At 34.8% G+C, this 27,690-nt stretch overlaps 1 protein-coding gene across 2 annotated transcripts in view; it reads right to left on the bottom strand.

The window, feature by feature from the left end:
* TFEC (transcription factor EC) overlaps positions 1–26,251 on the bottom strand; it is a 50,103-nt gene extending 23,852 nt beyond the window's left edge. Inside the window, exons 1-2 of one of the 2 annotated variants that reach the window (XM_056118595.1) lie at positions 26,072–26,251; positions 10,213–10,299 (exon numbers count right to left, since the gene is read on the bottom strand). In XM_056118595.1, the coding sequence (XP_055974570.1) occupies positions 10,213–10,299; positions 26,072–26,251 (267 nt within the window). Of the gene's footprint in view, positions 1–3,988; positions 4,055–10,212; positions 10,300–26,071 lie in introns of those variants that run through there. The other variant, XM_056118597.1, reaches the window with a different exon arrangement.
* Positions 26,252–27,690: the final 1,439 nt, after the last annotated feature.

The raw sequence follows: 27,690 nt of genomic DNA, 5'->3' as shown, positions 1-27,690 counted from the left end.
AACCCAGGTTGGCCGTGTGCTGGGCAAACACCCTACCTGCTGTGCTATGGCTCCAGCCCTTAAATAATTTTTAATTAAAATTTAAAATTAATTTAAAGAAATTTAAAATTAAAATTATCATATGTTTTCTCATATTTAAGAACATACAATGACAAAAAGGAAAATAATCTTTAAAAACCCATTACATTCAAACAAAGAAAATGAGGATATGTATTATCTAATTGTTAGATATTTAATAACAAAATTGTAATAAAAGTAAAGTAAAGTAAAGGCCCTCCCGTTGATCATCGATTTGCTCGAGCGGGCCCAGTAACGTCTCCATTGGAGACTTTGTTGTTACTGTGTTTGGCATATCGAATACGTCACGGGGAGCTTGCCAGGCTCTGCCGTGCGGGCGAGATACTCTCAGTAGCTTGCCGGGCTCTCCGAGAGGGGCGGAGGAATCGAACTCGGGTCGGCCATGTTGGCTGCGTGCAAGGCAAACACCCTACCGCTGTGCTATCGCTCTAGCCCATTGTAAGAAAAAGAGATTCAAAATTTAAAAGCAGCTTTATATCCAATCTAAATGTCATTTAAATGTGAGAACCATAATAAAAATATTCTGAAACATAAAATATTTCAAAGGCTTTCCCACAAATACTAATATTGAAAACCATTTTGAATGTAGTATGCAAATAGGAGATATTTAAGAGATATTCTTTAAAATAAGCAGAACTGAGAATTAAGTGGCAAACACTGAAACTTTGTAAGGTGCCTATCAAGTTGACAGGCAGAGATGGAGTAAGGCTCCAGAAGGGGTGGGGATCTGAGGACACTGGTGGAGGAACTGGTGTTGAATTATTTTATATCAAAAATGCAATTATCAGTAACTTTGCAAATCATGGCTCTTTAATAAAAATTATATATATATATGCAGTATGATTGACTTTTGCTAAAGTTATTGTGGTGTTAAAATAAGAGAAGAACTAAGATCACAGTAAATTATATATTGATATAACATCATTACAGCATAAATAATATCAATATGGTTGGCTTGGAGTTATAGGACATAAAAGTGATAACAAAATGTACTAAGAAATATTAAGATAAAGAATACCAATAATGAATTTAGGTCATAGAAACAAGTGAAAAATGAAAATTAAGTAGGTAAACTCTTATTCAAAAGATCAATTAAGACAGTATTTAGATTTATGACACACACCTGAATTATAAGAATTCACAAAAAGATTAAAAGTTAATGGATAGAGAAGATATATTGAGCAAATAATAAGAACCAATGTATATATTTTAATGTTGGAAATATACAGTTTAAGCCTTTTCACTATAGAATAACAAAAGAGTTCAATTCACTAAGTGATATTTTAAATGGAAGGAAAACAAAATTGCAGAGAAAATTGAGATTTAGAAGATAATGTTTTATCCCTCACCATTAAGAACAAACAAGACAAAGAATCTTAATTTCTCCAACTCTGTTTAACATGCTGTTGAAAGTTCTAGCTGGAGCAATTGACAAGAAACAGAAAAGTCATCTGAATTAGAAAATAACTCAAGCAGTTTTTGCTTGCAGATTGACTATTAAAGTTAATACATAAATTTAGTAAAATTGAAGTACAAAATCAAAATCAACATGCAAAGATCAATTGCATCCTTATATACTAAAATAAGAAATAAAAAAGAGAAATTAGGAGAGCAATCACACTCATGCTAACATAAAAACAGGAATAAATATTGAAGAATATATTGTCTCAAGGAGGAAAAAGACCTGTATATAACAAACTATCTATAAATAAGTTAGAAAAAGAATAAGACTTATTATGGTTACAATAACAATACTATTCCAATGTTCTATAAACTCAATTCAATCTACATTCCATATGTTTCTTCCAACTACTTTTGACCACTTGTTTCTATGTCTTTTATGTGATCTAGCAGTTATGAGACTTTTCTTTTATGTAATTATCTGTAAATTTTCTCTTTCTAGTCTCAGAGCCAGGAATATGCCCTTAGTTAGGTGTGGGCAGGCCCTTTTCCCTCCCTCTCTCTTCCCTCTCTCCTCTCGTCCACTCCCCAAAAGATATTGGGGGCTTAAAGTACATCTCTTCCTCAAATACCCTTCCATTCCTTTCAATGAACTGCCCTTTCAGACCAACTCATGCTTGTTTTTTTTTTTTTCTTTTCGGATCTTCTCGGGACATAGTGATGAAGACTATGGTCACAATAGATATATAAACCCAAACCCCAAGAATTTTTAGAGGAAAATAATAACACTTAAGTTTATCATATATATATATATATACTGTGTCATAGTTGATTATGTATTATGTGCCAGGTGTTAAGCTAAGTCTGACAAAATACCAAACAACAATATTTCAAGACATCTTTCTAACAAATCCATGAACCATCATACTGTCTCTCATCTTGAATGTGAAACAATGACCACTCTAAAAAATGAAATTTTTTCAAGATTATATCATTGTAAAAATGGAGGGCTTTGGGGGTCAAACCTGATCTGTGTGACACAAGTTCTGAAAAGAACCTTTTCCAGGAAAATGTAACTGCCTGTCTCATTGTGGAATAGCTCTAGCCTTAAAGCTCTAGCCTTAAAGCTTGTCATGGTAAGAAATGATTTGCTACACAAAAAAGTTGAAAGCCTTTGGATGATGCTTTTCTCATTTTATTCTTCCCCAGTGTTATTTCCTTCTCCTCCTATTTCCTCACTCCATTCTATCAACATTCTGTTCTCCAATTACTAGCTTAAAATTCAAATCATCTCCATATTCTTCTGTTTCCTTTTTGTCTTTACCAAACACTATAGGACTAATAAATTAATATACTGAATAATATATATTGTTTATTTCACCGTTATCCATTTATATTTACTCTTCAAAACAGAGCATTACACCAGGGATATATAATAGATACGCACACATGTATATAATAGTACTATACACGAAGTACATATATTTACATTATGCATTATATATATTATATATCTGTATTTTTATGTCACAAATAAATACAAAAAGGGAAATCTAAATACATATATTAAATTTCCAAACAATTTTCAGTATCAGCACTAAAAGTAAAGTACAATAGCTAACTATCTATCATCTATCTATATATCTCTGTCACATTCTTAGTATAAGTGTTTTTGGGAAATTTAGATTTTTTTAATCTGCATTTCCTTACTGTGAAAGCATTCATTAGAACCAGAAATGGTAAAAATCAACATGAGATTATTAAAAATAAAACACTGTGAACATAAAAGAAAGATAAATTTCAGGTATTCAAAAAGAACTGTAGGAGAGTACATAGTACACTATCAAACAAATGTGAAAAGCTGACATTCAAAAGGTTATTTTCTTTCCTTTAAGATATTTACTCATTTAAACATAATTAACTAGCTTTTTTCAGTCTTATTAGGACACACATGTTGATCTTCCTCTATTTTCATTTGCTAAAGCGGAGCTTTGAGGTTTGAACAACAGTGAATAGGGAATTCCCACAGTGTTATTATTATTATTTTGTTCTATTATGATTGAATAAAAATAATGCATTGGTGGGAGTGGAAGATCTTTTGTCCTTAGCCAGCTTGATTTTAATTTAAGTGCCAAAGATAAAATACGAAACAGAATGTCATATACTTTTGCATCATATACATTATATGAATATAATCTAGTACTGAATTAATTTTTAGAACTACAATTTAATTCAAATAGTGAAAAATTTACTAGTGTAAACTCTAATGTTTATTATTTTAACAAGTTTTTATTAGACTATAAAAATATCATAGTACTCAGTAGCCAGCACATTGAAAACTATCTTGTAAATTGAAAAGCTTGTCAATATAGCAGATTGTGCATTATCATTTCCCAGCTCAATTTTTACATACCTTATTTTATTGACTATCAGTTTATAAAGCTTAAATTCAGTATTTAATGTGGTTTCATCTCCAAACATTGAAAGAAGTCCAAAATGACTTGCTCACCAGTTTTAACTCTGAAGTGTCTATAACCTTCACAATAGCAATGGTTTTCTCTTTTTCCTTCATCATTTTCTTTCCTTAAACTTGTACACAATAACTGAGAGAAATGTGCAGAAACTCCCTCACCAAGGTGAACTTTGCTTCTTCCTTGGACTTTAAGACTAATCTGGCCTAGATTGTGATTGACAAAAGCTCACTTGTTGATGTTATGTAGTCCTTTCAAGTTCCAACAAAGCACAGGAGGTTGTTAATATTTACTCAGTCCTTCTCTCTGTAATGGGCTTGAGCCATGAGATTGCCAAATGCCACAGACATTTATAGATCTGACTGGAAAATGTCTACATATCATAAAATAGGTATGTCTGAAGGCAGGCATGCTAACTGATAGAAATTATAGACAGACCCAATTTAAACCCAATGTAAACCCAATCTAAACCCATTCATTCTGCTAGAATGTGGCAGATCACATCAGTCTAATGTCCTTTGAGTTTCTATAGTTCTATGAAGCCATTTCTTTCTGGGGTCATTGTCACGGCAAAGTGTAGGTTAATGCATTTGGTATCACACAGACCAGAATTCAATCCTGTACCCTGCTTTCAAGTACTGTATAAAGTTGAATGAGTTGGTTATCATTTTCCTCATTAAAAAATTATAATAGGTGATCATATTCTCCATCACATAAATTTGCTGTGATTAAATGTCATTTTCATTAAAACTGGTCTGCACAATATTTCATCATTATATTCACTGATGGCAGTATTATTGTTGTTATTATCCTTGTTACCTCTGCTCTTTACCATTAATATTGCCAAATATTAATCAATCCTAGCAGCATTTTTTTCAATATAGTTTGTGAATTTTACCCAATTTTAAAATAGGTATTTGCTACGCTCACAAGGGCGGGTGCCATGCTTTGTATGTGGGAGGCCTGATTCAAACTTTGGATTGAACTGGAGTAACCTACAATCATCACTGGATGTCGAAAAAATGTAGTAAAGTAATTTATGCCATTAATCATAAATATCAGAGGGAATTAAAATCCAGGAAATAATGGGTCAGGGTCATTTATGACAAAATGATACTCTGACAAAATGATACTCACCAAACAACTGAAATATTAACAGACAATCATGAAGAAATCTGGGACAAAGTACTTCGAAGAAAAATGAAAAAGGAAGTTGAGTAATCCTGAGATGATAATATACATGTCAAGTTCAAGGAGGAAGAAAATGGCTACTGAGACCAGCCCACAAAATTAAGGGAATTTCTAAGTATGGTAAAGTGCTAGTTTATATTTTAACGATTTTAGGAAGCCCAATGTTAATCAAGAAGAAAGAGCATCTAAGTTTTCCTTTGTGAAGATCAGCCTGGCGGCTGTGTGAAGAACACTGTGATTTTGCCAGCCCAGGCAGGTTAGAGTCTGCACGCAAAGTTCAAATGAAGGATGATCGTAGCCTAAAAGTGTTTTAGTACAGATGCCTGCAAAGTATTGAGATTCAGCACATCTAAAATACTGATTAAACGGACTAATCATTATGTTCGGTCTCCTGAGACTCAATTATAAGTTGGGAATGTGGATGACTTTCTCACACCAACAAGCAATTCTCAGATGCCAGCAGAATCTGATAATTCAACTAAATTCTCATCAGTTCTGACACTATCTGGAGATGGCATCAGATGCCACTAGTAAAGGGTTCAGTGTCCTAAAATTGCCCTCAACACCAGATGCAAATCAAGTCTGTTAGTTGTGCTGAAAGAACAGTTTCAGACTGGAGGACCCACAATCTCTCCTTAAGTTGTTACCTCTGCTACTGATAGGTTGACAGGCTTTATAGGTCAGAGGTTTCTACATCCTCTTCTCTGATTTGATTAGTTCTCTAGAGCAATTCACAGAACTCGGAAAACCCAATTACATACCATTACATATTGTCTGGGCTGGGGTGATAGCACAGCGGATAGGGCATTTGCCTTGCATGTCAATCCGGGTTCGATTCCTCTGTCCCTCTTGGAGACCTCGCAAGCTACCGAGAGTATCTTGCCCACACGGCAAAGCCTGGCAAGCTTCCCATGACGCATTCCATATGCCAAACACAGTAACAACAAGTCTCACAATGGAGACGTTACTGGGTCCGCTTGATGAACAACGGGAGGACAGTGCTACAGTGCTAGATGTTGACTATTGAAAAGAATATTATTCAGGAACAACCAGACAGAATGGTACATACGGCCAGATAAGAAAAATGCATGGAGTGTTCATCCCTTCTCCAACTGTACCCTTCTCCCCAAATCTTCATTTTACTACCATAAAATTCATAGGAATTCTTGGGGCTGGATACATTGTACAGTGGGTAGAACACTTGCCTTGCACATGCCTGATCCTGGTTTGATTCCTCACACCCCATCTGGTTCCCCCAAACCCTACTAGGATTGATCCCTGAGCACTACCAGGGTCTGATAAAACAATAACAACAACAAGAACAACAACAAACAAAGAGTTCTCCAGGGCATATGATCTTCCCTTTGTTTCTTTACTCCTGGAAAAATAAAATCTACATAGCAACATACCTCATATTTGTCCTACAATATCATAAAAAAACAAACAAGCTCTTTTTTTCTGTTGCTTTATTAGACTGAAAGAACAAACAAAAACTTGTAGAAGGCTTCAGGAACGTGCTCCTCATGCTAGAATTGCAGACCAGGTACAAAACAACCTCTGATAAGAGAAACAGAGCCACTGGAGTTGGCTGAAATTAATCAGAAGCCTCCTCCCCCTTGTTAAGTAGTAAATAAATGTCAACAAAACCTGGATTAGGAAAGAATAACTCGGCGTCTCCCTAGGAAGAGTCTATGATAGCATTTGTTCAATGGCTTAGCATTAAACCTGACACAGAGGAAAACAAAGATAAAGAAGAGATGTCCACAAACATTTCCTAGGAATTTTTGAATGACATGGAATAACAAATTCCTTTCATTCCTAAGCCCACATGAGACGGGTTCTATCATTGGCAGAGTTCATAAGCTAATCTATTTAAGTTGCTATTCTGAAACTAGTAGATCACTTTTTTCTTATCTACAAAAACCACAAAAATGTTTTAGATTCCTTTTTTCTATTCTACTGATTTTAAAATATGTTTTCTTTTTTCTCCGTTTTTGCCATTTTTACCTTCATATCTACATTTTATCTATCCTTTATAATTCTATTTCAAACATCATATTTTCCTAAAGCGATTCTGTAAATTCACAATTTAGCAAGTTCTCTCCACTCGAAATCTACAATTCGGACTACCATTCAAACTAAATATGTCATCTACTAATATTTAATCCAAAATCAGCCTTGGAGAGAAACATTTTTAATCATTCTTTTTATGTACAAGAAAGTAAACAGCAATTAAGTGTCTTCCAAGTTAAATGATTAGCACAATGCCTAAACTCGAATAGAGCCTCTCTCTCTTTCTCTCTCTCTCTCTCTCTCTCTCTCTCTCTCTCTCTCTCTTCCTCTCCCTCCCTCTCTGTATCCTCCCCTTTCCCCACCCCCACCCCTAACCAATTTATTTTGAGGCCAAACCCAAAGATGCTAAGAGCTTACTCCTGACTCTGCTCTTAGGAATCACTCCTGCTGGTGCTCAGGGGGACTAGATGTTGTGCCAGGGATCAAGGTGGGCTGTGTGCAAGGCAAGTGCCTTACCTGCTGAACTACGTCTCCAATCCTAGTCTCTGGCCATACAGGTTAGGTTTCATTCAATTTTTTGTTTCCTGTAATGGGAGTATTATGCTTTTAACATTAAAATAATTGGATAATAACCACGGAATAACACATTGTATCTGGGTAGTTCAGAGAGCTAGGTATATCAATACCAACTGATTCTTCAGCAGTCAATGATACCTTATATGTGATAAACCAGTAGTCTGTCTATTATGAAGTAGAATTTCAGTGTCAAAAACAAGTTCTCAGTAGTCTCTGTCACAAATATGTAATCAGTAAGCCTTTCCAAGCAACCACTACAAAACTAGTGGAATTTGATATAAAGAACATTTCAATATGTGTTTTTTTTCATTTTTCTCTTTTTTCCCTTTGTTGTTTCTTTTTCTTCTCTTGTCTAAAATAATACAAATTTATTCTCTCACAGTTGAAAAATCTAGAGTTCTAAAATCAAATTGTACAAAGACCTTCAGTTACTTTAGAGGCTCAAGAGTAGAATCAGTTCTTGTCTTTTTCAGTTATGTAACTGCCCTGATGTTCCTGGATTGCATCCCTCTGCGCTCTCTCTCTCTCTCTCTCTCTCTCTCTCTCTCTCTCTCTCTCTCTCTCTCTCTCTTCATCTGGCTGTCTCCTCTGTGTCTCTTCAGCACAAATTTCATGGAAGTAAGTACCAAAAACAAGAAAAAGAGGATTGCAAGAAACTAATATTTCCTCAAAACCAGAAGCTGAATACTAGTTAAGAAAATATAGCATATTCATGCTGCAAATTATGCAAGGAGAAATTGACAATTATTTTATCCCAGTGTTGGGGAGATAGTATGGGAATTAAGGTGATTGCCTTGAATGTTTTCAATGCCAGTTTAATACCAGCACTGAATATGATGCCCGTAGTACAGTTAGGAGTGATTACTGAGCACTGTGCAAGAAATAAGACTTGAGCGCTACCATCTGTGGCTGCAAAAGAGTGTTTATTGAGAAAATTAGTTTTCATAAAACTAGAATGTTTTAAGTTTAAATAAAGATAAAAAGGAATTGTCACTTGATCAAACAAAGGAAAAAATAAAACCTACAAAAGAGCAAATGTTTTAAATCTCATTTGATGATGACTAATTAAAATACTTGTGACTGTTTAAGAGTTGAGGTCCTGTCCACCAGAAAGGAGGAGGAGAGAGGTCTTTCTCACTTTTTAAAATAAATTTATTTATTTATTTGAATTTGGTTTGAGGCCACATCAAGCAATGCTCAGGGGTGACTCCTGGCTCTGCACTGAAGAAATATTCCTAGTGGTGCTTGAAGGATCATAAGGGATGCCGAGAAACAAACCCATTTCAACCACATGCAAGGCTATCTCTCTGGCCCTGACTTTTTCTGTTTTTTGAGGATGGAGGGGAAGTCACAGTGGTGCTAAGAACTTCCTCTTCGCTCTGAACTTAGGGACCTCTCCTGATAGTGCTTGAGTGACCATATGGTATCCAGGATATAACAGGATCAGCTGTGTGCAAAGCAAGAGATTCTACCTCTCTTCTATCTTACTATCTCTTTACTCCAAAATCCCTCTCTTTAGATAATCTACTTGGAAATTAGTGAAGATAAAAAGAATGCTTTTTCAGATTTTTTTCCTTTGGACTTTAAATTTAAAATATGTAGCCCATTAATTTATTGATGAGCCATGTCCATATTGTGTAATATAGTCAGAATTCATATTGTTTAAATAAAATATTTGAAGTTACATTTCAATCTTAATCTTCTATGTTATTTTCTCATGAATTCTCAAAGGCCTGAAACCATGAATAGACAAGCAACAGCCCTTCAAACTGTGGGGGGAAAAGCTTATACTTTTTTTTATACCTATGTCCTTTATAGATAACATTTTTAGTGATTAATAAATGAAAACTTCAAAGACAATAACAATAAAATGGGAGATAAGATTAATATCCCTTCATTGTGTATTATTTTAGGAATTTGTGCTGATTTCAACACTGAAGTCTCTCTAACATGCCTTAAAGCTGTGTGAGGCCCAATCTACCTTTCTTCAGTTCATCTTTAAAATTTGACTACTGAATCAGAAATAATTTTGTTTTTTGTGACAATAATATTTTTCTTTCTTTTACAAGATACAGAGCCTCTGAAGTAGCAGCTATTAGTCATGTTAAAACAGAGAAATATGAGTTTGTAAATTGTCTGATTAAGTACTATATTTCAAATATAAAATCTGAAACTTAAATCATACAGAAAATGTAAGATTAGATTTATAATTTTAAAAGATTATAGGAAAATATATTATAATACATACAGAGATGATAGATAAATTAATAGAGAGCATAGTACAAGCCCTGTCATCACCCTCATTACATCACATAAGCTTTCTTCTGTAGCAAAAAATATAATCTAATACTCATCTATTATCCTGTTTCTATTTTATAAGTACAGATACAGTGTACTGATCAAATGAATTTATTTTTTGTCATCAGAACCCATTATTCATTTCAATCTCATTGACATCCTTGTCATAGCTAGAAACACTTACTGTTCTTTGCTTTAGTAGAAGAGAGTCTGTTCCTTTCTGTTTAAAACTTGATTCCATACTGATTATATCCTCAACAATGTCCTCCATCTAGTAAAATATGATAAATTTAGTACATAAATTTAGTATATTGTGCAAAATAAAAACAGTGCTTAAATTCAAAGATGAAAATCTTAACAACATTCAAAATTATCAAAATATTTCAGTTAGAGTTAGATGTACGTAAAACTCCAAAATATTTTACTACTAAAAAGGAAGTAACCCTGATCTGTGTTGCTTTATATTGCATTTGCTTCCACTAGCCAGCAACTAAGGACTGGATATATCTCTTCAAGGTAGTCTCCTAAAAATCAAAGGTTGCGTACAGAGGGTGAGTACCAGGAAGTACCTCAAGCCAGAGCCCATAGACTTAACAAGTAGACAACAGATTTTATACGTAATCTTTTTTGAAATGTTTATTTTCATTTTATAGTTGAATATTCAAAATCAGTAATTAAACTTTAGGCAAGTACTTCAGGTGAATATTACCCACGCAGAAACATATTATCTAACTTCCCTTAATGACATCATCATCATCACCACCATCCTGATAGCAACAAAAACAGCAGTAATCATAGCTACCTTACAAAGTAACAATAATAAACACTGTAGTCGGTGCAGGCATTGTACCAGGAACAGTTATTATAACAGGCTGTCTAAACAATTCATTTAATCTTCACAACTGTAGGATATGAGCATTGTTATTATTTCCATCGAACAAATGGATAAAACTTACGTGGAAAAAAGAAGTTCATTAATGTTCCCGATTATATATCTACTTTGTGATGGAGGCAAGATACACTATTTGTTCTAGCTTAGTTTTCTTCCTTCTTCATCAATACTTTTTCCAAAACACTTTCTCCCCTGTGCTTTTAACTGGAGATTTATAAGCTTACATTTCATTTTTTTTAATATTTTTATGTTTGGGGGCCATACCCAGTAGTGCTTAGGGCTTTTATTTATTGCTCTGTGCTCAGGAATCAATCCAGGCTGGTGACCATATGAGTTAACAAAGATCAAAACCAGATGACCATATGACGTAGCAGAGATCAAAACCTGATTGGCAGCGTGCAAGGCAAGTACCTTATCCACTGTACTATCTCTCGAGCCCACCCCACCCACAAAACTTGCATTTTTAAAATACCATGTTTACCTGCTCCTCTTATCCCTCCAGTTCTAGATTTCTTTGATTCGATCATCCCATTATATTTTCTTTATTCAAAAAGTATTATTCGTTTGGTTAATTAGGTTTTGAGCCACGGCCAGTGTTCTAAGGTTACCTCTGGCAGTATGGTTAGAGATCACCCTTGGCTATTTTCAAGGGATCATGAGATGACAAAAATTGAACCAGCATCATTCACATGCAAGGTAACTACCTTAAACCCTTTGCTATCTCTCTGCCCTAAAAAAAAAAAAAAAGTATAATATATGATGTAGATGCAGAGATAAAATTCTAAACTTTATGTTTGGGGGCCATACCCAGTGGTGCTGGGCGGAGAGTTCCACAAGCTACTGAGAGTATCCCGTCACATGGCAGAGCCTGGCAAGCTCCCCGTGGCATATTTGATATGCCAAAAACAGTAATAAGTCTCACAATGGAGATGTTAACTGGTGCTGCTCAAGCAAATCTATGAACAACAGGAGGACAGTGATACAGTGTTACCCAGAGGTGCAATAATCTGGTTTCCCCATGATGTGTAAAAAAGTATACAAGAGTAAACTCTTCAAGTTATAAATAAATAAATATATATATATATATATTATGACTGTTAGTTTTATGTTCAAAGAAACACTTCTTAAAATAGACTTTTACTAGGACATTTCCAAAATGGACAGGTAAAAGAAAAGAATTTTTTTTCAATTTGAGGACTATTTATTGAACAATAGGACCTTTTGTAAGTACTGGAATTGTAAAAGAAAACAACGCCAAATCTCTGGTTCAGAAAGCTTAAACTGTTGGGGGAAAAAGTCCCCCAAATTGTTTAATAACTAAATTTTAATGACCTAAAAATATATTAAAGCACATACGGAACAGAGTTTCATGAGAATGAAGGTTAGCTTTGAAAATTGCCAGAAAAAAATTTGTTAATTTTTAAACAGGAATATAAATAAGATGTGTAAAGAAATTATTTGAAAATGAAATAAAACATACAAAAAACCCTAAAGCAGAAATAAAGAGAATATCTGAGAAAGAGAGAACTAGGAATAGAATAATGTGAGGATGGAAAAGGAGTTTTGAAATGAAGTTAAAAGACTGGAAAATTAGTGGCTCACTTTCTTTTCATGTTTCCAAGCGGGGGTTGATGCCCAGTACTGCATATGGTACCCCACAAAAAGTGATACCTGATCATAGAGGCAGAAGTAAGCCCTGAGTACTCAAAAAAAAATAAACAAAAATAGACAAAGTAGCCATATAACTCACATTCTAGAATACTTGTACTTAGTGGTGTCCATTAAAACTTTCTACAGCACAAAGAGATAGTACAAAGATTAAGATTCAAGCCTTAGCCATAGCTGACCTTGGTTCAATCTCCAGAATGATAAAGGGCCCCCTGAACTCTGCCAGGAGTGATCCCTGAGCACAGATTCAGAAGTAGGCCATAAGTACTATAGAGGGTTACCTAAATACCAAACCAAACCAAACAAACAAACAAACAAAAAAGCTTTTCTAAGGGCTGGAGTTTGTAGAGCACTTGCTTTGCCTGTAGGCTGACCAAGTTCAGTCTCTAGCATCCCATATGGTCTCACAAGTCCACCAGGAAGTGATCCCAGAGGACAGATCTACTGTAAATCCAAATCACTGCTGTGTGTGACCTCCAAGCAAGTAAACAAAAAAAGTTTTCCTTCATGACGGGAATTTCCAATCTGTACACACCAAAAAGATAGCAACTAATCATGTAAACATTTGACAAGTGCCTAGTGTAACTGCAAAACTAACTTTTTTATTTTAATAATTATATTGAATTTGAATCTATTTATTTTTGAAAAATTTAGTAGCTGACTTTTCTTTGCCGATTCTCACACTCTAATTTATGTTCAAAGGTCAGGGTAGGGATAGCCAGTTTGGTGGCTAAGCTACATTCCTTTCATTTTCTCTTAGCTTTGACATCCCCTGAATGACACCTTACACTGTTAAACTGATATTACAAATCAGTTTAGATCTGTATTAACTTAAAATTCCATTTAAATGGCCCACTGTAGTCAGTGGGTGCCACATTTGAGATTGCAACTCTAGGTCTTAGCTTGGATTTTCAACGTGAATCCATTTTCTCTGGGAAATCTTTAAAGGATCTAGAGAAATAAATATGTCTTTCATTTCATTTATGTAGTTAAGTCTATGAAAAGTATAAAGTGTATTTATTCATTGTAAATAAACTTAAAATTTAAGTTAATTGTATTACTCTCATTTACTTCTACCATTGAATGTGCACAGAGTAGAGGTGAAGAAGACTTGTGGGGAAAAGGATACAAAACACAATATTAAGCACAGACCTTTATTTGGGGTTAATATTTTAATTAGTTTGAGTAAAAATCAAGTAGTGCATCCCTTTTTTTCCCTGGTTTGCATCATAAATAACTGGAACCCTTTTATCTTTAAATTTCCTTGATAACTATGGACAAACTAATGTTTCTCATATTCCATGATTTCTTTTCTACACATTAAATTTCATCCTATTTAGAAATTGCTCTTTTGCTTTTAACACCGCTATTCTTCACTTTCATCTATCTACATGACTGTCATTCCTTTAATTTATAGAATACATTGGTTTTTTTCAATTATTCTAAACTCATTTTAATATCTGAAAATCTATCAAAATTCTTGCTTGGTAGCTCTCAGGAATTTTCACAATTAATCAGGTGTTATATTAAAAAAGAAAGACAACAACAACGAAAAAGACATTTTTAACAACTAGAACAGAATCAACAAGTTAGAAGAATTACAAACAAGCAGAATCAATACCCTCAAAATAATAAATATAATAAACAACAAAGAAAAATTAAATGATTTTGCAAAATAAAAATTGGGGATATCAGGTATGGTAAGTATGTGGTTCAAAAATAAAGGAAAACATGTATAAGAATTAAAAATTAAAATGAAAGCATTAAAGATAAAAAACTCATGAAATACCCTTTATGTGGTCAAACAAAATGTTTACTCAGACATGTAAATTAAAAAGATTTTGGCTTAAAGACCAATGAAATATCTCAGGCAATGCTTCATGCAGCCATAATTATAGAGTTTTTTTTAAATGTAATATGTATATGCATGCATTATGCATATATATGTATATAAATTGCATAGATATAAATACAGAAAGTTTGGTGAAAAAAGAGATAAGACCACACTTAAGAGATATTTAGTTATGGGCATGACCAGACATTGTTTAATAATATGCATATACAACATAATTATGCTTCTTAAAATGTTAGATATGACACTAGAGAACACTAAACTGTCCAAGAAATGATAGAAAAAAAAGATTAGAAGTAGAAAACCAGAAAGTATAGCAGTTTTTTAAAAAAAAAAAAACATGAAAAAATAATTTTTAAATTCTAATAGCAAGTTGTTACAAAATGTGAATGAGTTCACATAATAATCAAGAAACCACCTCACAAAGGTGGTTTGGTGAAATAACAGAATGATGCTAACAAGCAAAGCTCCCAAATAATGTACAACTAGAAAACCAACTGCACATCAAAAAAAAAAAAAATACCAAAACAACCACCTCACATGCTCACAGTTTGGTTTGCTGAGTGACTCTGCATCTGTCTATCTGAAGGTAGCAAAATTTAGACCAGGAGACTGCCCTCCTCCCTCCATCAGGGAATAACAATACATCCAGTCATGGCCCACTGGTGCAGACTTTGAAGTAGACTATAGCTATAGCTATAGCAGGAATGAGGGATAAAAGTGCCCACAAAGAACAAGGCACACAGTGGAAATCTCTCTTCCGGGATCTTGCCCTACCTTCTTGCTCTACAATGCTATGATTGGTTGATTAAGGTTTTTGATCTCCTCCTCATTATCACTCGCTTCCTCTCTGTCAAAGCCAATAAAAAAAGATGGCGGGGGGAGTAAACAGTGAAGATAGAGCAATACCTTCAAGAAAAACAAAAGGCTAAGCAGATGTGTAAGGAGAAATATTCTGCAGGCATCTGCAGGCATCTGCTGCAAAACTAAGATAAAATTTCTTAATGAGTTAAATTGACAAGCCTCCAGAAGACAGAGTAAAGGACACAGAATTTGTGGATGTAACAGAGTGAAGAAAAGAGAGAGAAAGAAAGCAAGAAAGCAAGAAGGGAGGAAGGTAAGAGTGAGGGAAAGGAAGGAAGGAAGGAAGGAAGGAAGGAAGGAAGGAAGGAAGGAAGGAAGGAAGGAAGGAAGGAAGGAAGGAAGGAAGGAAGGGAAAATAAAGAAAAATAGAGAGAAAGAAAGAAAAAGTAAGAGGGGTTGGAGCCATAGTACAGCGTGCAGGGTGTTTTCCTTGCATGTGGCCAGCCCGGGTTTGATCCCCGCACCCTATATGGTCCCCATAGCACTGCCAAGAATAATTTCTGAGTGGAGAGCCAGAAGCAACCCCTGAGCACCATGGGTTAACCCAAAAAAGCTAAATAACAAAAACAAAGAAAAAACGAAAGCTAAAGAGCTTAGAAACTAAACACAGAAGCAAGTTCATTATCACCATGATCAAGAAAATTCGACAAGAATGCATGAAGAATTCATCACCATCAAATGACTAAAGATATTTTTAAAATTATGAAAAATTTTGAGCAAAGAAGCTAGATATGAAAAGTACACTGAAGCAATTTCATCCTAACATGGAAAACATACTAAGTAGATTGAAAATAATAGAGAAAAAAACAATTTCAGAAACTAAAATTCACAGTGGTGATTCAAATGAAAAAAAAAAAAGTCAAAAAAATATTTATAAGAAACACCAGAGGCTAGAGATATAATACAGAAGGTAAAGTGCTTTTCTTGCAAACAACTGGCACCATTTCCACATCTAGTACCACTATGGTACATTGAGTATGTATGATATATATATATATGTGTGTGTGTGTGTGTGTATGTATGTGTATGTGTGTGTGCGTGTGTGTGTGTGTGTGTGTGTGTAGAGAGAGAGAGAGAAGAAGCTTCCATAGACCAGTTATGAGACTTCCAGAAGGTGAAGAGAAAGACAGTGTATGGTAGCAGAGATCATATTCAGATAAATAATAAGAACTTTTCAAACCTAAAGAAAGGATTAAACATACAAAATACATATGTAAAAAACTGAGAAAACATACGACTTTTAAAATACAAATTTACCTACATCAAACATAAGCTTGTTAAACTGTCAAAATCAATGAACAAGAAAAAAATATTGGATATTGCTAGCGAAAAGAAACAGTAACATACAAATATAATCCTCTGAAGGTCATTCCATGAACCCAGAATACTTTCCCCTGCAAAATTCTCATTCAAATATGAAGGGGAATTTTTTTTTATAAAAACAAAAACAAGCTTACCAACAGGTTGCTCTACAAGAACTATTGCAAGTAACATGATTACATAAAAACAAAAGGAAAAATATAACAAAATATTGATCAAGTGATAAAAAAACTGTATAGTTAGAAAAACAAAACAACAATGATAGATGATAAAAACAAAAGATAAATGAGGTGGATAAAAAAGACAGAACTAATGTGGTCAAATGATGGCAAGTTCATACAAGCACCAAAACTATTTTTTCTGATGAAATCTCGTACAATTCCCATGGTTACTACAAAAAATAAACCTGGAGCAGACCTTTATGAAGGAAAATAGAATCGCCATAGTAAATCATCCACAGCACTTATATTCACAGCAGCATTACTCACAATATACAAAATATGGAATAAAACTCAATGTCTATTAAAAAAGATGACTAGATAAGGTATCTAGAATATATTCATTTGAAAACTACTCTGTCACCCAAATAAAAAAGATGAAACAGTGCTTCTTGGGACAAAATATAAAGAGAATGAGTTGATTCTGCTTAGTGAAATAAGAAAGTAAGAATAATTATTACACACATACACATATGTAGAATATCAATTTCTCAAGTAAATGAACTTTAAAATGAACATTTTCATATCTATAGTCTATATTTAAATTTTCTTTAGTCTCTCAGTTATATATCCTTTATTCTGAACACACGTGTAATCATCCACTAGTCTTTTCCTTCTACTTTACTTCCTTTTATAGTTCCCTGGAACTACTTCCTTTTTGATGTGGATAGAAAAGGTCTCATTTTTATATGTGAATACTATTATTTTTTATAGATGTATCAAATCATCTTTCTCTAAGTCATCTATCAATGGTCACTTTGACTGCTTTCATATTTTAACTATAATCCTGAAAAATACAAAACATTAACACAAAAAAGTTTTATTCATTTCAATATTTGTTGAAACAACATAATATAGCTCAACTTGTATTTTTAAAAGTTACTGGAATATTTTGACTAGGTAAAGGTAAAGGTAAAGGCCCTCCCGTTGATCGTCGATTTGCTCGAGCGGGCCCAGTAAGGTCTCCATTGGAGACTTTGTTGTTACTGTGTCTGGCATATCGAATACTCTCGGTAGCTTGCCGGGCTCTCCGAGAGGGGCGGAGGAATCGAACTCGGGCCGGCCATGTTGGCTGCGTGTAAGGCGAACGCCTGATACAGGTTAAAATTGGAAACAAAGCAAAAAGATGTATAACAAAATTCACAGGAAAGCCATAGTAGTGGTTTTAATATCAGGTCATTATAAAAATCCAAGATAATAAAAATTTTTCAAGAAAGAATTCAAAGAAAAAATAATATTGAGTGACCATGAATGAAGATATATCTGAAAACATATGCATTAAAAATTTTTGGATTCCTTTAAAAAATTAATATCAGCGAACAGTTGAATATTTTAGCTTACCAACTCAACATAAATTTGAGTTTAGCAAATTCTTCACCTCTAGAACATGTCCTAGGTCTTATTCTCTTCTAAACTTCAGAAATCTTAAATTTCAATCTAATGACATGACATTAAGATATTAAAATTTTTAAATCTTATTTTTTATATATTAAATGCATTTTTCCTTTCAGTTCCAATACAGACCTTATTGGAAGTCAACTGAAGAAAGTTCATTCTATAATGTTATGCCTCCACCCTTACCTATCTACTCAACCATTCTGGATACTTCAGGAGGTCGATCTTGCCTTAGTCTGTTAATTTTGGGTTCACAGTAGAATAAACCTTTCTGCCCACCATCCCATAAAATTTCCTCTAGTTGCTGTTTTCTTTTACTACTTTATTGTCCAACTTAGTAGATATTTATCAGTGTTTATTTTATTAGGCTCATCATCAACATTTGAGTTGTCTATCTTTTCTTTTTTCTTTAAACTTTCTTTGACCTCAATGATATCACACTCTTTCTGTTATCTTTCTACTTTATCTTTGTGGTTACTCTCATTCTCATTTTTAGTTCATCACTAATTTGCTTAGGTAATGTTATGTATCCAGAATTTTTTCCTCAAGTTCACATTGTCTGTGACCAGCAGCATCCTCTAGTTAATCATAAGCAGAAGTCCATTGCCTGTATACAAGTAAGTTTTCCTTTTCTCATATAGGCTTTATCTGTTTCTCCCACAGTTGCAAGAAAAGCTACTTATAGAGAAAAGTACAGAGGAAGAGCTTTAATTTATTGACATTATAGAGAATTCTACACTAACATTGGACGACATATCTATTTTAATATATAAGAATAGCATCATTTAAAAAAGGTAATAAAGATGGAATCGAAGCATGTTGCTTTGAGGGTAAGATAAATCATATTTATAATAGTGACTGACACATAAGAAACATTTAAAATAATGACTAAAAATTAATAATTAAAATAATATTTATTGCTAATAGGAGTAATAGCTCAAGCTGTTAATACTCTACAGTATGAAATTTTATGAGAGAAAATTTAATTTTCATTTGATCACTAGATTGGAATCCTCTTATATATTCCTGATACATATCTACAGTAACTCATTATTTTGAGTAACTAGTACAAATTTCTAAATCTAGAGCCTTTAGTCCCATCAAACTTCTGCAGCCTCAGCCTTTCTTTGCAATAAATTATGCTGCAACATCTGCAAATATACATCATACTCTGTGCCTGGTTTATAATATTCTCTATTCTAAAATACCATCTTCTTCAACTTGTTTGTCAACATATGCATTTTTTCAAGGCTGGAGAGATAGAACAGTGAGTATGGTGCTTGTCTTGCATGAGGCCAATCAGGATTCTATCTCTATTGATGCATATGGTTCCCCCAAACATGGCCAACATGGCCAGGAGTGATCCCTGAGCACAGAGTCTGATCATAGCCATGTGTATCCCATTTTTTTTAGTAATTAATTTTTTAAATATTCATTTTAAATGTCTAGTTTGAATATTCCTTCCTCTAGATTTTGTAGGATACTTTGATACTTTGAGGGCTGGAGCGATAACACAGCGGGTAGGGCTTTTGCCTTGCACGTGACAAACCTGGGTTCAATTCCTCCATCCCTCTCAGAGAGCCCGGCAAGCTACTGAGAGTATTCCTCCAGCATGGCAGAGCCTGGCAAGCTCCCCATGGCATATTCAATATGCCAAAAACAGTAACAACAAGGGGGAGGGTGTGGGACGGGGGTATACTGGGGTTGTTGGGGGTGGAGAATGGGCACTGGTGAAGGTATGGGTGTTTCATTGTATGACCGAGACTTAGACCCGAAAGCTTTGTAACTGCTCTCACAGTGATTTAATAAATAAAATTATAAAAAATGAAAAAAAAAGTAAGGTGGAGTTAATGCCCAATTCAATCAGCTAATCAGTGGCTGAATAAATAGCAGTACTCCTACATAAAAAAGGAAAAAAAAAACAGTAACAACAAGTCTCACAATGGAGACATTACTGGTGCCTGTTTGAGCAAATCGATGAACAATAGAAGGACAGTGCTGCAATGTTACTTTGATTTCAGTTATGGCCCTTCTCATACTTATATTCAATTCACTGCTATACCTGATGTAAATTTAGTACTTGAATTAGATATTATTTACTTCTTTATCATTTTACCTGAAGGTTCGCTTCACCAAAAACAGGAAGTATAGAAATACTACTGAAAAATAGTATTTAGTTACTCACTCACACAAATCTTAAAATTATAAACCGATTTTTATTTGGAAGAAATTTGTGTTTCTATCTCCAGTCTTAAGAACTGTAGGTAGAAACAAAAAAGATATCATTTCAGTAAATTCACAGACTAGAGAATAAGAAGAACAAGGCAATGAATAAAATGTAGTATTTGCTATGAAGAGTTACAAATTTATCTATAGGATATTAGGTGTTTCATTGATGTTTCTTGGCCACAATCAAAAGTGCTCAGGGTTTACTCCTGGCTCTGAACTCAAAAATCACTCCCAGTGTGGCTCATCAAAACCATCTGGGGTTTTGGGGATTGAACTCAGGTCTGTCATGTGTAAGACCAGCACCTTAGCCACTGTACTCTGTCTCCACACCCCTAGAATAAAGGTATTCCAATGATTATATGATATAATAGGTATTAATTTGCAGAGTACCACCAGGGAAAGCACACTGAGAAATAAACCTAAAATGATTTTTGAGGAATGAATTGGGATTACCTGTTAGAGCATGGTTCTAAACATTTTAGGTTTAACATTGGTTCTTCTTTGTCCTCCATCCCTGCCACACGGAGTTTAGGTTTATTGGGTTACACCCATCACAGTGCTACTGAGGCACTCCCATTTCTCTGTGTTTATCATTAACGTCTCCTCTGTGCTCTGCTTCCCCTAACTCTGAATCAGTTTTATTCCCAAATTAGACCCTGTCAATTGTAAAGTCAAATCCTTCTCAGGACTCTGAATTTTGTATTTGTAAGTGAAATATTGTTTTTCTCTTTCCCTTATGTCCTTTGCACAGCTAACTTTAGAAAAATGTCCTTTTCATAGAGACATAGGAAGACAGTTAATGCTATGCTTTTATAATTCAGGAGTTAATTGACTCCATATAATATTTACTCCTGGGTATCTGTCATATTTACTCAATTTAAGCCTCAGTCGCCCTTAGTTCCTAGCACCCCAAAGGTCCTGACGAAGGGACTGGGTGAACTGAGTGCAAGCTGTAAGTTACACTGGCATCAAAACAGGACAGGCCTGCCACAGCGGCAGGGTGGGACGGGGGGGGGGGGAGGGATGGGGGGTGGGAGGGATGCTAGGACCCGTGGCGGGGGAGGATGGGCACTGGTGGAGGGATGGGTACTTGATCATTGTATAACTGAAACCCAAGCACAAAAATTTATAAGTCTATAAGTGTACTTCATGGTGTTTCACTAATAAAAAAAATGATAAAAAAAAAAAAGGACAGGCCAAGTGTCATAAAACTTATAAGTTAAGCGCACCGTTGTGGACAAATTCTGTCATAACCCAAGGAAAAGTGACTGAAGAAGTATCCTGCAGGGATTAGAAAGGACTAATCTGGCCTAAAGACTGTAGTCTGGGATCTATCGCAAGATGTCTCCAGGAGAGTCACCCTATAAGCTTAATATATCTCATATTGTGTTCATACAAAATGACTAGAAGGATTATTAAGAAGTACATCTAAGATGATTGTTTATGGACTAAGAGGAGAAGTATGTCCTTAGATGATATTCTGCCCTTGAGCAGATCTCCTAGCAGTAAAAGATCTTTGTCACAGAAGAGTTTCCCAGGAAGGAAGGGTTTTACCATGCTTTACTGTGCTATTTGACCCAGGGGAAGTTGCTACCCTCAATCTTGGAGGTTGGGCTCTTGACTAAGGCAGCAAGACTGGGTTTGGGGAGACTAGCATGAAGGACAGAAGGAGATAGGAATGAGGAGCATTGTGAGACTGGAATGGGGCACTCAGTGAGATTGGAATAGATTTGCAGAGAGAATGGAATAAATGGCAGGACCAAGATTGGAATAAATGGCAACTGGTTACCAACCAGCCTGGCGGCTCTGTTCCCTCCTTCATACATCAGTTGGCAACGGCTGCCGGCTGAGGTGAGGAAGTGGCTCATGGCCACCCAAAGCACATGGCAGGAGAGATAATACACAACTATTTTGTGAATACACAGCTGCCTAAACGAACAGTGCAGACTGAGTAATTGTTTCACTGAATGATACAAGAATTGAGGACCATAAGCCACAAGTTAAGCCACCTGACTCATGCACAGTGAACCATAGTGATGCTAACTACCCAGTCTGTGTTATAAGTGTGAAAGGGCCATATGTGCCATGTGTATAAATTGTAGTGACATTATGAAAAGAATGATGATATTAAGTGTTTTCCTTTATATTTTATTGTCATTCTTTTCATTTTTTCCTATTTTTGGACCACACCCATGATGCTTCACTCCCATTTCTGCACTCAAAGATCACTTCCGGTGGGGTTTTGAGGAGAATATGGGGTGTGACAGATGGAATATGGGTTACTCAGACCCTACCTGCTGTTTAATAGCCAAGTTATTCTTAATTCCAACCCATTTGCACATGGAATATAAACATACTAACATAGTTATTCTACAGAGTTGTGATTTCTGCAATCTTATAAAAAAATTGATGAAATATTCCGTTGTTACAGGTAAACCGAGTTAAACCAAAGACAGCAATAATCACCATCTTCTTAGCCCACACTCTGCCCTTGTTTTAGGAATATTCGAAATTTTAAGAGGGAGAATGCTGGTGACAGAGGTTAAGAATAAAACCACATAGCTAGTTATGTGGTAGTTGTAATCAGACTTAATTTAAAGACTACACAGCTTGTGCTTTGTGACATGTTTTCCTAACACTAAAGAAATCACAACAGCATAGCATACAATTTAGCTATTAAAGTTAGTAAAATTAGAATAGAGAAATAGAGCGACAGTAGTGGAAATGTATGTGCTTTTAGAGAGATAATACTGGGGTTTTAGTTGCCTTGCATGCAGCCCACTCAAGTTTAACCCCTGGCACTGTGTCTTGTTTCTTGAGCAAATCCATGGGTGATCACTGAGCACAGCCAGGATTAAACCTTGAGCATAGCCTGGTTTAACCCAAACTTCCTCCTTCCCAAATAATGTTTTTTTATTAAAAGAAAAAAGAATCTCTGAAGGCTGACACTAGTGAAGTGTGTATATGGTTAAGTCAATTCAAACAGGTTAAGTCAAATTCAAACAGATCACACTGAATTAAACTGTGATAAAATAATATTATAATTTAAGTTATGATCAAAAGGACATCAATGATGGAAGATATATATACTTAAGAACAATAGTTTAAATTTTTTCTTTAATAATTGTGCATATCACTTCTAGACCACGACAGCTCTGGGCTTTTAGCATTTGCCAGCTATACACCTGAGAAATAAAAATATATGCTAGAAAAACCCAAACTGATATGCTACTTATTATTTCTCATATTTTTAGAAAACATACTCTATAAGGTACATAATTGGAATATTCTCTGGGTTTTGACAAGAATCAACTGGCATATGGCTATCCTTTGGGATCCTTTTTTTTCCCTTTAGAAATCAATCTCCCACACGAGAAAGGGCTTCGGAAGAAGGTGATTATCAGATAAATTGTGATTGGGGTAGTTGTAATTGTTACTACAGATGCTTCCATTCTATGTATATTTTATGAGACTCAGAATTAATAGAAAAACCTACATTCATTGTTTACAAAGTTCTTTATATACTCACTATTGGAAATTTTACATAAATAAAAGTATAGAGATTTATATTCAGTTTAGGACTTCAACTGTACTATTTTGTGGCTTATATTTTATTAAACATTAGCCAGATATAAATTTTTATTTTTTCTCTTTTCCATTACAAAAAAACACCAAAACAAAAACATTTCCTCTAATCATTTGAATTGAAATAGGGTACTGAGAATTAACTTTCTGTGCCTTGAGGCTACAGACTTAATAGCCAAAAAGCAAGGACCTGAATCGGTAATAATCATTATAAGTATAAATAAGGAGATTAAAACTGGGATATTATATGACAACGACTCTATTTTAAGAATAAAATGGAGAAAGAGAAAAAGGAAAAAATCATTTCTTAATGTAGTTTTCCTTTGTTCGATATTTTAAAGAAAACATTTTCCAAGTTTATTCATTATTCAATATTGTTGAGGTTCTTTTGTCTTTTGTTTTGTTTTGCTTTGTTCTGGGGTAGAAAATGAAAGGTTACACCCTTACACCCTCTTAACTAGGGTTGGCTGCACACCAGCAAGGCCTTACCACTGTTCTCTGTTCTCTCTCTCTCTCTCTTTCTCTCTCCCTCTCTCTCTCTCTCTCTCTCTCTCTCTCTCTCTCTCTCTCTCATTCTCTCTCTCTCTGGTTTCTTGAATTTCTCTTATAAAAAAGTAACAAACTTCATGAAGCTATATATTTTATATTTTAGTTTTAACACATATGTATTCCTATAATTTAGGACATTTTATGCTAGTATTTTTGAAAATAGGTAAGAGTTAACAGGTGATCAATAGTAAACTATCCAGCTATAATTTTTGAGTTTATTTTTGTTTTGGGGCACACTCAGCAATGTGCAGAGGTTCCTCATGACTTTGCACTCAAGAATCACACCTGGCAGTGCTTAGGGAACCAGATAGGATGCCAGAATCCAGAATTGAACCCGGGTCAGCTCTGTGCAAGACAAGCACTCTAGGGGCTGGAGCGATAGCACAGTGGGTAAGGTGTTTGCTTTGCATGCGTCCCACCTGGGTTCGATTCCCAGCATCCCATATGGTCCTCCAAGCACCACCAGGAGTAATTCCTGAGTGCAGAGCTAGGAGTAACCCTGGTGCATCACCGGGTGTGACCCAAAAAGCAAAAAAAAAAAAAAAATGCAAGTGCTCTATCTGCTGTACTCTGTCACATCCAGCTATAAATCTTAATGTTGAATATAAACTTAGTTTTATTCTAATTATATTTAAAGCATATATTTCCTGCTATTTAAACAACTTCCTGCTTTTAGTATATAAGGTAACTATTGGTAAATATTTCAGTTATCAGAAAATATTTACAATTAAAACAATGTGTGTGTGTGTGTGTGTGTGTGTGTGTGCGTGTGTGTGTGTAAGGGAAGAAAGGAAGGCACACCTGGTCATGCCAGGGCTCATTCCCATCTCTACTCTCAGAAATCAGAGATTACTCCTGACCCAGGCTCAGGGAACTATATGGGATGTTAGAGATCAAATCTTGGTCCCTGTACACTATACTAACTCTCCAACACCAAAAACAAAAGATTCTTGACATGTTAGAGCTTACTTACTTTTACTACATGACACACAATAGTAATGAGTGTTATAAACTAATTTTTGTATTTTATAGTCACAGTCACAGTCCTCCCGTTGTTCATCCATTTGCTCAAGCGGGCCCAGTAACGTCTCCATCATGAGACTTGTTGTTACTGTATTTGGCATATCGAATATGTCACAGGTAGCTTGCCAGGCTCTGCCGTGCGGGCGAGATACTCTCGGTAGCTTGCTGGGCTCTCCGAGAGGGGCGGAGGAATCGTACTAGGGTCAGCCATGTTGGCCGCTTGTAAGGCGAACGCCCTACCACTGTGCTATCGCTCCAGCCCATTTTATAGTACATGTATAAATATAATTAATCTTTTCAGATTCATATATAAAAACACATCCCTTTTGTTAAATGAGTTTGCACCAAAACGTTTACTCTAAAATGTACACTCAGTTTCTTTAGCAGTGGTACCTTTTATTCTCCCCCCAAAATTGAGTATATATTCATTAGCAACCATGAGACATACATGCCACTCTGCATTGCCATCTTCTTTCCCAAGAGTTAGCAACTTGGTGAGTGTATCTGTTTCGAGGCCAGCATCATCCTTGAGAGATGGATGTCTGTCCTGCAGTAGAAGCGGGCTGCTTGAGGCTGGTGGATGTGATCGTTTCAGAGCCTGGTTGAAAACCTGGTGGTCCAGGGTCATGAAAGGTTTTACTTGCTGTCTCTGAACCTTTTGTAGCTGAGCCCTGCCAGGAATATCCAGATGTCCAGGGGCCTACAAAACAGAAATCAAAAACATACAACATAACTGGAAAATAAGAGTTTAAGTGTCAATGGTTGAAATTTATGGATTCCTTTTCTTTGGGAGCCATGTCAGCAGAGCTATTTCTCTTGACTCTGTGTTCAGGAGAACATAAGCAGTGTTGGGAATAGAGCTGGGGTCTGCTGCATGCAAAGTAAGCAGCTTATCTGATATGCTATCTCTTCAGCCCCTCAACACTTAAGAATTTTGACAGTAAACACAGTTTATATGCTATATTTTTCTAATATATCTTATATCAGATATCAATGGAAAAGATTTTTAAGAATGAATTTAGATTCTCACTGAAATGTTTAGATGCTAACCATATTTTGAAGAATATATCTCAAAATAACATGGATCTGAAACAAAATTCGAAATATGTAAATTCCATATTTTAGAGGGTCTAAAAATAAACCTTAATACAAGGAAAATATGGGTGATTTGCTATTTTTGTACATTTCATATATTACTTATATCTTATATGTAAGTACTTCAAGGAATAGAATCACAACTTTTGAATTAATTTTTTTTTTTAGTTTTCCATAAGGAAGTAGCAGTTTGAAAAAAATATACCAATTACAGTGGTATTTAATGGGTAGTGAAAATAAAGGTTATATTTTTCACTTTTTTCAATTTTCTGTGAGCCTATTTTCATTAAAAACTTTTATTTTACACCCTTTCATATCATTAATTTAGAATAGCAATTATTTGGAGGAGTCATTATGAGTTTATAAAACATTCAGAAAATATCTAACCAGTGTAATATGTCAACTAAATTGTCCAACAATGTGAAACCCCACATTCAAAATGTATTTTAAATTTTTTAATTAATTTTAAATGTATTTTATTAAATAAAATACGTTAAAAATTCCAAATACCTTCAGTCTAATTAAAATAGCTAAGAACACATCATTATTTGTCTACAGACAAAAGTCAGCATTTCAAGCTTATCTTTAAGAGTCTCTGGAAGAAGTACTGCTTGCCAGTGCTCTTTTTATTTACTATGTATGCTGTAATGTGACTTCTAATACATTTTCCTCAAGTGGCCTATATATAAAACTATTTAATATTTCCCTCATGTTTAACAATAGCAAAGATTGCTGTACAGTTCCTATTTTCTCTTTTATTTCAGTTACACAAACTACTCCTTAAATCCCTTAACATGCATTAGCCCAGATAAATAGCCTTTACAAAGTATTTTGCATTTAAATTGGTTGGTTTGGGGTACAATATTGTAGTAGTTACTTTAGTTTAATTCTGTTATGCTGACATTTTTAGCATTATTTTAATTGTACTACCATAAAGTAATTTTTCAGTCATATAAAAAGATTAAGATTGGT

Source organism: Sorex fumeus, unplaced genomic scaffold, assembly GCF_029834395.1.
Source record: "Sorex fumeus unplaced genomic scaffold, SorFum_2.1 ptg000037l, whole genome shotgun sequence".
NCBI lineage: Eukaryota > Metazoa > Chordata > Mammalia > Eulipotyphla > Soricidae > Sorex > Sorex fumeus.
This window is presented reverse-complemented; position numbering and strand designations above follow the sequence as displayed.